Source organism: Trematomus bernacchii, unplaced genomic scaffold, assembly GCF_902827165.1.
Source record: "Trematomus bernacchii unplaced genomic scaffold, fTreBer1.1, whole genome shotgun sequence".
NCBI lineage: Eukaryota > Metazoa > Chordata > Actinopteri > Perciformes > Nototheniidae > Trematomus > Trematomus bernacchii.
In genome coordinates, this window is record NW_022987910.1 from 5513445 (window position 1) to 5525457 (window position 12013).

A 12013-nucleotide genomic window follows, 5' to 3' on the forward strand; every position below is an offset into this window, starting at 1 on the left:
AGAAGAAATGAGAGCGGGAGGTGTTGAGTCTGACCTTGGAGTTTCTGTTTGGAGAGTCCTTCCCCGGGACATCCTGTCTGGTTGGTCTCCTCTGCCCCCCTCCACCACCCGGCCCCCGAGACGACGACGCTGGGATGTGCCAGAGGGGCTCTAGACAGAAACACACAGACACTCAGAGGATTAAAGCAAATTACACTGAACCGCCATGGTTGGATAAGAGGATTAAATATTTATAGCACATTTAAACACTGACCACCAACACACCCAATCACACCGTCATCTCTACTCGGTTATCTACTCTGTGTACTGATAACAATAATATTTAAACAATTGAATACTGATATCTTGGTAATGCACTTTGATATAGTGTATACAAATAATCCAACACCTCTTAAGTACATTTGTTTTTACTTTCTATTCTCACCATGTCACCATCCCACATACAAGTGAGTGTAATTCATTTGCAAAGATAAAACGTACAATAAATGTAGTTAAAGTCAAGTATGGTTAACTTGCAACCTGTGTTTACATTTCTTGGCCACAGCCAACAGTTGCCAGCAAATTTGGAGCAACTTTATCAGTGATTAGTCTTGTTTTGGCCACCTGATGAATGCAAGTCTAAAATGATTCAATCTCTTTTAGCTCAGTTTTTGGTCTCTACCAACTCCTAGAAATGATCTTCTTCACTATGTCAACCAGCTAGTCAGCTTTCCTGTCTGCTGTTAGTTAGTGTTTCAGAGCTATTCCGCTAAAATACATCAGGCTGCTGAGGTCGACAACGGATAATACCTGAAAGTGCATCAAAGGGACAATATTGCAGCCTAACAAAAATAAAACCAAAGAGCAAAAGAAGGCTAACGCTCTAAAAAGCGGAGTCATGTGATGGCAGATGTTTTGCACAGTAATTGCCTGGTGTTTTTAAAGGTGGTGTACCTGTTTTGCAGCGCTCCATAGTGCTCTCCTGACTGGTAAAGCCTGAGGAAGACTCTCCGCTGGAGGTGACGTCCACACTGAGGTGAGGCTCATACGGCAGCAGGGGGCGTTGTCCTGGTCCATATCTACACATCATATAGGATCATAAGAGGAGGGAGGGCATTTGATTAATAAACACGTCATGCTAATATGATTTACATGCAACTACTGACAAATGTGAGTTAATTAGATGTATACATGCAGTAGTTTTATGTCCTGTACGCACGCACACAGACGGAAGGAAATATGTTCCTAACTGAAACTAAAACACACTACAATTATTCTCTTAAGAAAGCCCTTAAAATGTAGAGCTTGGATTTGAATTTCAGTTTCTGTTTTGCATCCTGATGGCAGTTGAATAAAACACATTTCTCCGGTTGGGTGAGATGTTATCTGCCTCCACACAGTGAGGAAGAGCCGCCCACACAACAGATCCTTCCTCAGGGAGACAGTGTGTTCGTACACGTCTAACTGCAGATCTGAACACATTACTCTGCCTCATCTCATGAACACAGATAATCCACCCCGAAGCACACAAAACTGTTGTAATGAGTAATATCGGACATGTTTAGTCAAGATTACAGGAGCAACGGCAGGGAGGTCTGAAAACAAAAGGCCACACACCTGTCGGGGGAGGGTTTGTAGCGTACGAAGGGGCCCGGTGTGATTCCAGGCGGCCCCATCGAGGAGAGGCCGACCAGGCCGGAGGAGGGCGAGGAGAAGCTGGCTGAGGGGTTCCTGTAGGGCAGCATCCCTGCAGGAGACAGGCTGTAGTGGTTCTCTGGGTAGCTCACTGGCCTGCAGGAGAGAGAGAGGGGGGGGAGAGAGAGGGGGAGACGGTAACCAACAGAACAACAGAGAGACCACAGAGAGGGGAGGATGTTACTAGAACACATGAAGCTATTTTGCTAGATTGAGTTATAAAATGCTACAGCCACCAAATTCTTAAATATTTAGTTTTAGAGGATCACCCAAGTTACGTTACAAACCTATTTTAATAAAAATCAGCAAACTGTTTTGCTCCTTTTAATATACATATTGGTTAGAGTACATCAGGTTACTATCAATTATCATTACCAGATAACCCAGATAAATAAATTAAAGATATTGATGCTGCCACACCAAGTCGTACCCCTTATCTCTTTCAACAGATGTTCTGCCTTTCTCCTTTATCACATTGCCCCAAAAGGATTTCACAGCAAATAAAAAATAACCCAATTGGGTCTTTTAAGTAATCTAATGATACTAAATACATTGTGCACCGTCATTCTGAGTCTCACCTCTTAGAGTTTAGGTGCTGGGGCTCCCTGTAGGGAACAGGCATCAGGGTCTTGTGTGAGCGGGGCAGTGGAGGAGGTGGGGGGCCCATGGGGGCCCAGCGCTGCTGGTTGGGGGCACTGTGGAGCCCTGGAGGAATGGGGGGGCTGTCCCATCGCCACGTGGGGCGAGGGGAGGGTCTGTAGCCGGCTGCCAGAGGCTCAGGTTCTGGCTTCTGCTCCATGGTCTTCATCTCATACTCCTCTGTGCAGCCCCTGAGGAGACACACCACAAGGGATCAGACACTCAAACATCCTCACCTTTCCACCATGATTTTGATCAGCTCAGTAAAAAGCAGCAGCATCCTTTCTGCAGCTTTATTAATCAACTCTGTGGACTCCAGCCTGATACCCAACCTAAATATGTTTTACTCATCATTATTTCATTCACACAGCAACTGACAAGCGGGCATAAGGCATCAAATATGCATAGAGGATGTATTTAAGATGAGAGGCCAAAAGAAGGGGGGAAAAGGGGAGGAGAGAGAGAAGGGCAGCCATGTGCCGAACATTTTTTATGATATTCATTGCAATTTTGAAAGAGTCCAAGGAACTGTCTATATTACAATTATTTTGACCAGTGGCTAAAATATATTCCTTTACTGTAATAAGAAAGAAACAAAAAAATTATGATTTTTGAGTCTAAAACATTTTTGCTTAAGGCTGACTTAAATAATTTGAACTAGGAATACTTGTTGTTGTCCTATCCAGTATGAATGTCTTTGTTCTTCAGGCTTTTGCTTTCTTTACAAAAAAGGTCTTTATTCTTTCATAGTTTTGCATTTCATTTGCATGTTTTAATGAAGCGGCAAAGCGCCAACAACTGCAGTTCCGGAAATGGCCACTTGAGGCTGGCTCCAAAACGATCATGTTAAAATGCTCCACTTTACAGCCTGGTGCAAAAAATAGTTTTTTTCTAATTTGGCCTTGCTAAAACGCTAATCATGACAATTGCACAGCAGTATTTATAATTATTACCTGTTTAATTATATTAATGTGTATGAGTTAAGAGATACAGGTGGGTTCTGTCAAGTGGCTAGCTATAAGCCAAATAACAGCAACAAATTGTAAGCGGCATTTTCTTTACCAGAAAATATTTCCAAATAAATTGTACATTGTGAACAGTTTGAAATATTCTGAATAATGTCGTTTTTTTTAAGGATAAGTAAAAATACACAAAATAACACTTTTTCTAGGCTATAACTATAATAAATCAATCATTTCGATTTAATTCACCTCAATTGTGTTGCTGAGACTAACAGATAAAAAAACACCCAAACTAGCTAAATAGATACCAGCAGAAGTAAGAAGATATATTTTCTTTAGTGTGCAGCCTAGATTAATCGTAGAGCCTGGACACAATAAACCGTCCATCTGCTCTGTCACAAGACTGTCAAACATCTAACATAAACTGTAGAGAGATAAAAGAACAGACACCTATACATCTGTAGAAAATAACAATAGTAGTAGAGAACAAAGAATAATGGCAGTACCAAAAACAATACCCGAATCAATATCCATGAACACAACACGTGGTCAGGAGGCTTTGATCAATCAAGAAATACTACCAATACATATCCATACAGAAACATAGCAGTAGCACAAACCTTAGCGAGAGCAGAGCCTACAAATGTCTTCCATCACAGCAGCGGAGGCGACAGCTGCACACGTGGTCGAACACTACAACATCACGCCTTTCCCCCTCTGTACCCCTCCGTCTTGCATGAGCACGGCGGCGAGTCAGAGCGTAAAAGGAAAAACACTTCCAACTCCGCTTTCTCTTTCTTTCTCTCCTCCACCCACCTCGCTCCTCAGCGAGCGCTCCTCTGTCTCTCCAGCTCAATAAAGCCTGCCTCTCTCTCTCTCTCTCTCTCTCTCTCTCTCTCTCTCCTTTCTCCCCCTTTCACTCGCTCAGTGCATTCATTTTTAATTAATCACTTCCACTCAGTTATATATTTATTTATTTTTGTGGTCTCCTTTTTTTCTCCTGCAGATTCCAGGCCTTAATCTCATGCAATCTGCTTGCCTGGCACACATTGGCAAACGAGTCCAAGAGAGAAAGAGGGGGGGGGGGGAGGGGGGGTGAAATGCAAGACTCTAATTATCAGCTGCTACTTGAGAGAGAGTGTGTATGTGTGTGTGTCAAAGGGATTTTACTTGGTGTAATTAAACTGCCTCCAACATTAAATATACTAACCACTGTGCAATCACACAACCAGCCACAATGACTGCACGCACACACACACACACACACACACACACACACACACACACACACACACACACACACACACACACACACACACACACACACACACACACACACACACACACACACACACACACACACACACACACACACACACACACACACACACACACACACACACACACACACACACACACACACACACACACACACACACACACACACACACACACACACACACACACACACACGTTATGTAGCACCACATCAGCGTCTCATAAGGCCTCGTTATTCTGTCTTTGTCAAGGCCGTGTGTGTAGATGAAAGGTTGGAAAAGCATGACGGCAGGGGAAAGAAATAGATGGTGGGAGGAGGGGAAGTGAGGCGATAGTAAGCTGAGCGAGTCGAGGATATAAAGGATGGGGAAACAAAGAAAGGCAGATTTTTTGATAATTCCCATAAAATTAAAACGCTTCTTTCTTTTTTCTCTAAATGCTTCATTCCGCCTTTTTCCTCTCAAACCACACATCGTTCTTTCTCTCTGTTCGCTCGCTTCCTCTTTTCACACACTCCCACACAAAATCCTCTCTGAGCATTGGAGTCTGGCCCCTTCCATGCTTTTGTGTGTTTGAGTGAAGAGCGTCCTGCTCTCTCTCTCTCGCTCTCACTTTCTCTCTCTCTCGCTCTTATCCTTCCACTACTGCCTGCTAACACTCTGCTGCAGCCTACAGCCTTAACATCTGTATTCACCAGAGCTTTTTAAAAACCTCATTAGTTCATCTTCAAAGATATTTCTACACACCTGCGAGGCCCCCCCTCTTCGTACGGAGGAATGATGACGACTTTGACCGTGACCGAGGTCCTCAGCAGGTCGATCATCTGCTCGTGAGTCAGCGTCACCGCGGCCACCTTGCAGATCTCCACCAAGCGGCTGCCCTGCCTCAGCCCCGCCTGCCACGCAAAGCCATACTCCTCCACCTGCAGCAGATAAAACACCAACAACAAGGTCAAGGCAAAACAGGCAAATTATGAACAGCCAAGATTCTTTGTAAGTGAAAAGTCAAGATCTTGTGTGGTGGTCATCTGGCCGTACCTCAGCCACAGTGCCGTCCAGGCGCACATGGAAGCCCAGCTGTCCCAGTCCGTTTCTTCTCAGAGTCATATCCACCGTCTCACATCCCACCGTCAACGACTGGCCAGGGACAGGACAGAATTAGAATAAATAAATATTAGATTTACAGAATGATCATGTCCTTATGTCTCTAAGTGTTCCAAAACAAAGGAAACATCATAAAATTACATCTTAGAAGGATTTTCACAATATGAAATGCTTCTTATCAGCTAGAGAACGTAATTACAACGTCATTAAAAAGTGAGTTCATCTATGAGTAATCTATTAGGACTGTATTATACTTTTGAAGATGACAAGCAACCCTGCCTATTTCTAGTGATCCCTTTCACAGCGGCTTTTGTTAATAATCCTGAATTTCCAGCATGCTTAGGAGTGTTTTCAAAGAAAAACAAAAACAGAACAGAGGTGTAAAAACTGAAAAGATTCCACCAATGTTCAAGTTAAAACTGTAAAGAATCACATATTAACAAAATCAGACACTTGATAGAGAATAATAATGGTGTTTTTTGTGCTGTGGGGACAACATTTGAGTCCTGATTATTTAAATTACCTTTAAATTACCCTTAATTTAAGGTTACCAAACAAAGGATGTTTACTGTACCTTAATTCACAAGCATAGGTCAAGAAATGAGGAAATGGGAAACAGGAGGATGCAATATATTTAAAATGTGTTAAGCCATTTATTTTTAAGGACGCAAATGAATTCTAAACTAAACTTCTAAACTTTAGGCCTCCATGGAACACAGTGTTTCTGGATGATAAAATATAACTTTGTTTGTTTAGATACTAACACAAACTACAGTCCCAACTCAACAAAAGCTATATGTCTTAACCAAAAAATATGTTTTCTCACCTTTAACCTCTGCACCACCTCCCGGATGTCCTGTGCAAACCCCTCCGGCACGCGCACGGCGATGTGGTCTCCTCGCCCGTAGAAGATCTTCAGCGTCAGCCGCTCCGGACTCCAGCCGATGACGTCCGCACAGAAACAGTTAAACACCACCTCTTTAGTGGAGCAGTCTGTCAGGAGGACGTATTCAGCCGACAGACCCAGGGCACAGGGCAGCTCCGTCCCCCCCCCGCTGAAGTCCTGAGCGTGGACCCTCCAGGCGATGGCCCCTGCGGCCCCTAGCTCCGCCCCCTCTCTCGCCTTGGAGCGCTCACGTTTCTTAGATGCGAGGGAGATGAGGTTGTTGAGCTTGCCGGCGGTGTCGAGCGGCGTGCTGCTGACGTAGTTCTCCGCCAGGTCTCTCAGGTACTCCTGCCGCGTTCGGGTCGCCATGGTGTGGAACTTGTCCGACTTGTGCGCTGCGGTTTCTGCATTGATAACTTTGGCTAGAAGGAAGTTACGAAAGGTTTCTGGATCGCGGAAGGTGACGCCGCTGGGGATGGGGGGGCCGAAGGGAGGCACGTCTTTCATTCTCGTCACAGCAGCACTGAAGGGAAAAGGGACACAGGTTTGAATTGTGACAAACTGTCATTTTAAAGATGTCATTTCATTTCAAACCTTATACCCGTATATGAACTAGGGCTAAAACTGAAGAATGTTTTTATTAGTTATTAACACGCCCTTTAATAGTTTGGTCTATAAATGCTAGAATTGAGAAAAATGTCCATCACAGTTTCTCAAAGTTCCTCATTTATTATTGTCATTTTCTGTCATACTCTGTAAAGCACTTTGGGCTGCGTCAAGCATGAAAGGTGCTATATAAATAAAGTTTATTATTATTAGTATTATTGTTTTGTCAGACCCAAAACCCACATCAATTATTTTTGATATGATATAAAACACAAAAAAACACAAAAACTCTCCATGATTAGGAGACTGAAATCCGCCCTTAACTATAACTTTAACAGCAAATAGTTTTCAGTTTAGTAACTAATCCTTCATTGGACTAATTGTAACATCCAGAATATAAACACGTGCTGGTTCTGTTGACAACATTTACCTGTAACAGGTGCTTTCAGAGCAGGGGTTGTGCACACGGACAATCACAAAGACGTGCTGGAAGTGGGAGCGGATGTTCTGCGGGGTGAAAGGCAACGCTCCTGGCTCCTGGAAGATTATGGTGACAATGTCGTTTCCTATGTGCCTCTTCCTCAGGAGCTAAGGAAGAAGAGAAGAGAGAACAAAAAAGTACTAATTAATGAAATGAGCTAACATGACTGACATTGACACAAGCGACTCATTCAACGATAGAGTCAAGGGAAATGAGAGATTAAGACGCTCAACACCAACAACAGCTCTTTATGTAATTTGTTTTTCGGATTCTGTGCGGGCTATTTGTGTCTGTGTTAGCTTGTCCGTCTATCTGTGTTCGTGTAAGAGGCACAGAGTGCAGGCTGTGTCTGTGGAGCTGTGCTTGCCAATCCTCTCCTCATCAGCAGAGGGAAGTGTGAAAATACCAATTATGTAATCCTGCCCACCATTTGGCCTCAAATACACACATTCTCCAGCACGGTGCCACAGGAGCATCCATCACTCATACTGAGACTGGGAGTTGTGCTCAATGTCGTTACAAACATGAACTGTTATTGCTGGAATGCATTTGCTTTTAGTTTGTTTTTCTATTTCAGCATCAAGTCGGAATACAACTAGTCAAATGGTATTAGCTGAACATTTCATCATATACAAGATGGGTGTGCAGGCTGTGCTTGCGTTCTTCTTTCCCTCTCGTGAATTTAAAAAGCCACAGTATTTATATTCTTAATTCAACCCGTACGCCTCCGTTTATCTACTGCAAGTCATTTTAATATCAGATGCTGCCACCTACAGGCTCATCTGATAAAGTAAAACTCCTCTCTGCTGCAGCCCCCCAACCTCTGGATGGAGATATTGTGCCATTTATAAAACTGCACTTTCTGGTTTGTAGCCTTTATTTAACCAGGTTAAAAAATCCCATTGAGATCAACGATCTCTTTTTCAAGGGAGACCTGCGGTACATTGATTGGTTTAAGAGTTGGAAGTAATGTGAACTGTGCAAACACCTTTAATCGACTTCATTCAAAATGTAGAACCCTCACATTACTCGTTTACTCAAAATGTACAAGATGTTCAACTGGATGATGGAAATGGTTATAGGAAACAATAGATTGCTGTGGGCATGGTAATAAAGTATATCAAAATATAAAAAGGCATTTTAACTTCTCCATAGCCTTCACCACGGACACATTGTACAGTAATCCTTACACTCACAAGGCCTGTCTGAACACATGTTTCTACCCGTGTGAGCCTCTCACGCAAACACTCATGCAAACTATAAAAGATAGCCACACGCAAATGTTATGTTACACACAGGTCACTGACACTCATAGTCCAGGCTGAAAAGCACCCAGGAGAACACTTATGAAAGCAGCTTTATTTAAAGAAGTGAAAAGAAAAGAGGGAGAACATAAAAACTCTTCACTACTGAACCCCGCCCTGTTCGGATCCCGTTAAAGAACGAGAGGCAGAGTGAGAGAGGCCAAGATATAAAAGCCAGCGCGTAAGAGAGGACAGAAAAGAACAAAAACTATAAAAACGGGAGAGGCTTAATGAAAGAGGGAGAAAGAGACTCTAAATGAAGATGGTGACACAAGTCACAAGTTTTCACTTTATGAATTCTTGCTGTTGGTTTACGACAGAAGAGGCTGTAACGAACAACCATGGACAGCCACCGGTTGAAAAGAAAAGGAAAGTGGTGGTTTAATTTTCGAGCTGTACGCATCAAAACATGGTCTGAGTGGACAACCAAAGCTCTTACCTGCTGTGGGTTGTTGGGCATGTAGGGCAGCATGGTGGACACGTGGAACATGACCTCGTAGCCTTGGTAGGTGGTGTACAGCGAGTGGGTGCCCGTAGAGTCCGCTGGGGAAAGAAATGTTCATGTTTCATGTCAGACATCATACTACAGATGAGTCCAAACACTTTATGGTTCAAACAGATGTTTTTCTAGGGATCAAAAGATTTCAAAGACTGGCATTGTAATTAAACTGGGAGCAGGACACTTGCATAGAAGACATAAAAGAAATAACGTTGCTGGCTTCTTCCATCTTATACAAGTAATGGAATCTCTACTATTGGTGTCGTCTATGGAAATGTTCCGTGCGGCTTTCTTCAGACATAAAAGGACTGTTCTTTCTGTGGTTACAACGAACCACAATGCTTGTGGAAGAACAACCAACAGCTTGGGGCCTCTGCTCTCTTTAGTGAATCTCCTCATACATTGGTAGAGAATGGAGCTGCCTATATTATAATGCTTGACAGTGAACAAGCTAAACACAGTATGATGAGACATTCTTATGTCTATCATGTATTTTGTATTTGCTCAAATGTCTTATCTTAAGCACTTTGCTGTATATTTACTACATGGATGAAAGTAAAAAAAAAAGGGGGGATAGAAAATGGGCTTGTTCATGTTGTTTCATTATCAACTTAAAAGATACAAATGATCTAAGAGATGGTAGTTCAATAAGAAATCAATTACAGTGACATGGTGAATATATTTAACCTTGTGCTCCTGCAGCCGTCAATACAACAGCATTTAATTAAAAAAGTTAATTAAATTACGCCACTTTTTTACTTTCTTCTTAATTATTCCTAACCCTATATTATTTTTATTTCCTTTTGTAAAGTGAGAAAGTAAGATTGACAGATTGCCCTTTTCTTTTTTTTTTTAAAACAACTCGGGTGTCTAATGACCAACATGGGAATTAAAACCCCTAATGTATGGGACGTAGAGCATGAACGGGGCTCTCATGCAGACTCACTCTTTGTGTCGAGCTGTGCTGCGTATTTGCTGAAGTCTTTGAGGAGCACCTGCTCCCCCAGCAGCTCCAGGAAGGCAGAGAAGGCGGGCGACGCCTCCTCGTTGTTGTACATCTCCTCCTCTGTGCTCTGGCCCGCTCGGCACAGCAGAACACCCACCTTGTGCTTCTGACTCAACTACAGGAAGGAGATACAATTACCATCACACAAACAAACAGCTGGACCGCTGCAGTGTGAACATCTGACATGCTTCTAATGCAACTTACGTAAGATTTATTTCTGGATACACTAGAACACTGAGTACCACTTTATCGTTTACACCCTGACAAATAAAAACAAGCTGATAGCCGGGCAGAAATACCTCCACCTTGCACTTCAGCCTCCATTATAGAAAAGGTGAGATAACATGGTTAAACATTAAAGCTTTTAGGGTTACACACTCACGCTCAAACATATTACGCCCTGCTCCACTCAGCTTTTGCTGCTGATTTCATACTTTGCACCAACGCTTAATCAGTGATACAGATTTCAGACCCTTTTATACAACTTATCTGAGCATACCATAAGCCACTGTGTCATATGTTTTCCTTTGCTGTCATTTAAGCCAGTCTGACTTAGTGTTTGTTTAATGAAAGCCGTTTCAACCTTCAAGTTTTATCACACAAGCTTAGCAATCAGTGGCAAGTACAGACACATAACCCACCCCCTGTTCGTCCAGTTTAAGGAGCTGCTCGGTGACTTTGGGTGTGCTGAGCGCCAGCCTCAGACAGGAGATGTTGAGCTCCGGGACCACCTGCTCCAGGACGTCCTTGAGCGACAGACCCCGCACTGTGCCGTGCTTCCCCGTTGTCGCCACCGAATCCTCTAAAATGGAGCCTCGCAGGGTCACAAGCTGAATGAAGGGAAAGAAAATAAAAATACATTTGCCTTTACTATTTACCTCTTTCCTGTCTTAGGAACAGAATGCATGCTGGACCCACTTACTTATTAACAACACTTTTCCCACTTTATTCTTCAATCATTTTTTAAGTATAAATAGTTTGCTTGGTAGCATACTTTTTTTTAACATATTATGTATTCGTTTTTATTTCTTTTTTGTTTTCTTTGTTGGTATGGGTAAACAGGCTTCTTGTTTTGTGTATATATTTTTGTTTTACATGTATTTTCTACTATTATTATACATTTGTGTCAATTATGACCAGCTATGTTTTCTGTGTTCTACTTCTAAAACACAAGATAGGTAGGGTAAAAAAGAAAAGAAATAACAGGTAGGACTGAGAAAGCGTGGACAAATAGAAACACAGGAGAACATTTGTAGAAATGTTATTGAAACAAAGATAGGGGGTCAGAGGTCAGGCTCAACTACAGAACAACGCCTCTGGAAAATGGATGATAAGCAGCCTGAAGAGGGTAGCCCGAAGAGGGTCCATCAGATGAGGGATGGTCCCACTTCTCATAATAGTTGTCTGCTGCCTTGAAGCTACACTCTTTGTCTCTGTCCGAGACACATTCATATTCTGCTCAGTGTTGCGCTGCCACAGAGCACGGCTCCCTCGTGAGAGCATTGACCTGCTTCAAAACAGTGATGCTGTAATCACACACACACACACACACACACACACACACAACCACACACA

At 42.8% G+C, this 12013-nt stretch overlaps 1 protein-coding gene across 5 annotated transcripts in view; it reads right to left on the reverse strand.

Annotated features, from left to right (window-relative positions):
- sipa1l3 (signal-induced proliferation-associated 1 like 3) overlaps positions 1–12013 on the reverse strand; it is a 68726-nt gene that overhangs the window by 7369 nt on the left and 49344 nt on the right. For all 5 annotated transcript variants that reach the window (XM_034115072.1, XM_034115070.1, XM_034115071.1 and 2 more), the window contains exons 5-15: positions 11080–11268; positions 10379–10553; positions 9373–9476; positions 7579–7736; positions 6483–7065; positions 5591–5689; positions 5300–5475; positions 2253–2504; positions 1597–1770; positions 934–1058; positions 35–150 (exon numbers count right to left, since the gene is read on the reverse strand). In XM_034115072.1, the coding sequence (XP_033970963.1) occupies positions 35–150; positions 934–1058; positions 1597–1770; positions 2253–2504; positions 5300–5475; positions 5591–5689; positions 6483–7065; positions 7579–7736; positions 9373–9476; positions 10379–10553; positions 11080–11268 (2151 nt within the window). The remainder of the gene's footprint in view (positions 1–34; positions 151–933; positions 1059–1596; positions 1771–2252; positions 2505–5299; positions 5476–5590; positions 5690–6482; positions 7066–7578; positions 7737–9372; positions 9477–10378; positions 10554–11079; positions 11269–12013) is intronic.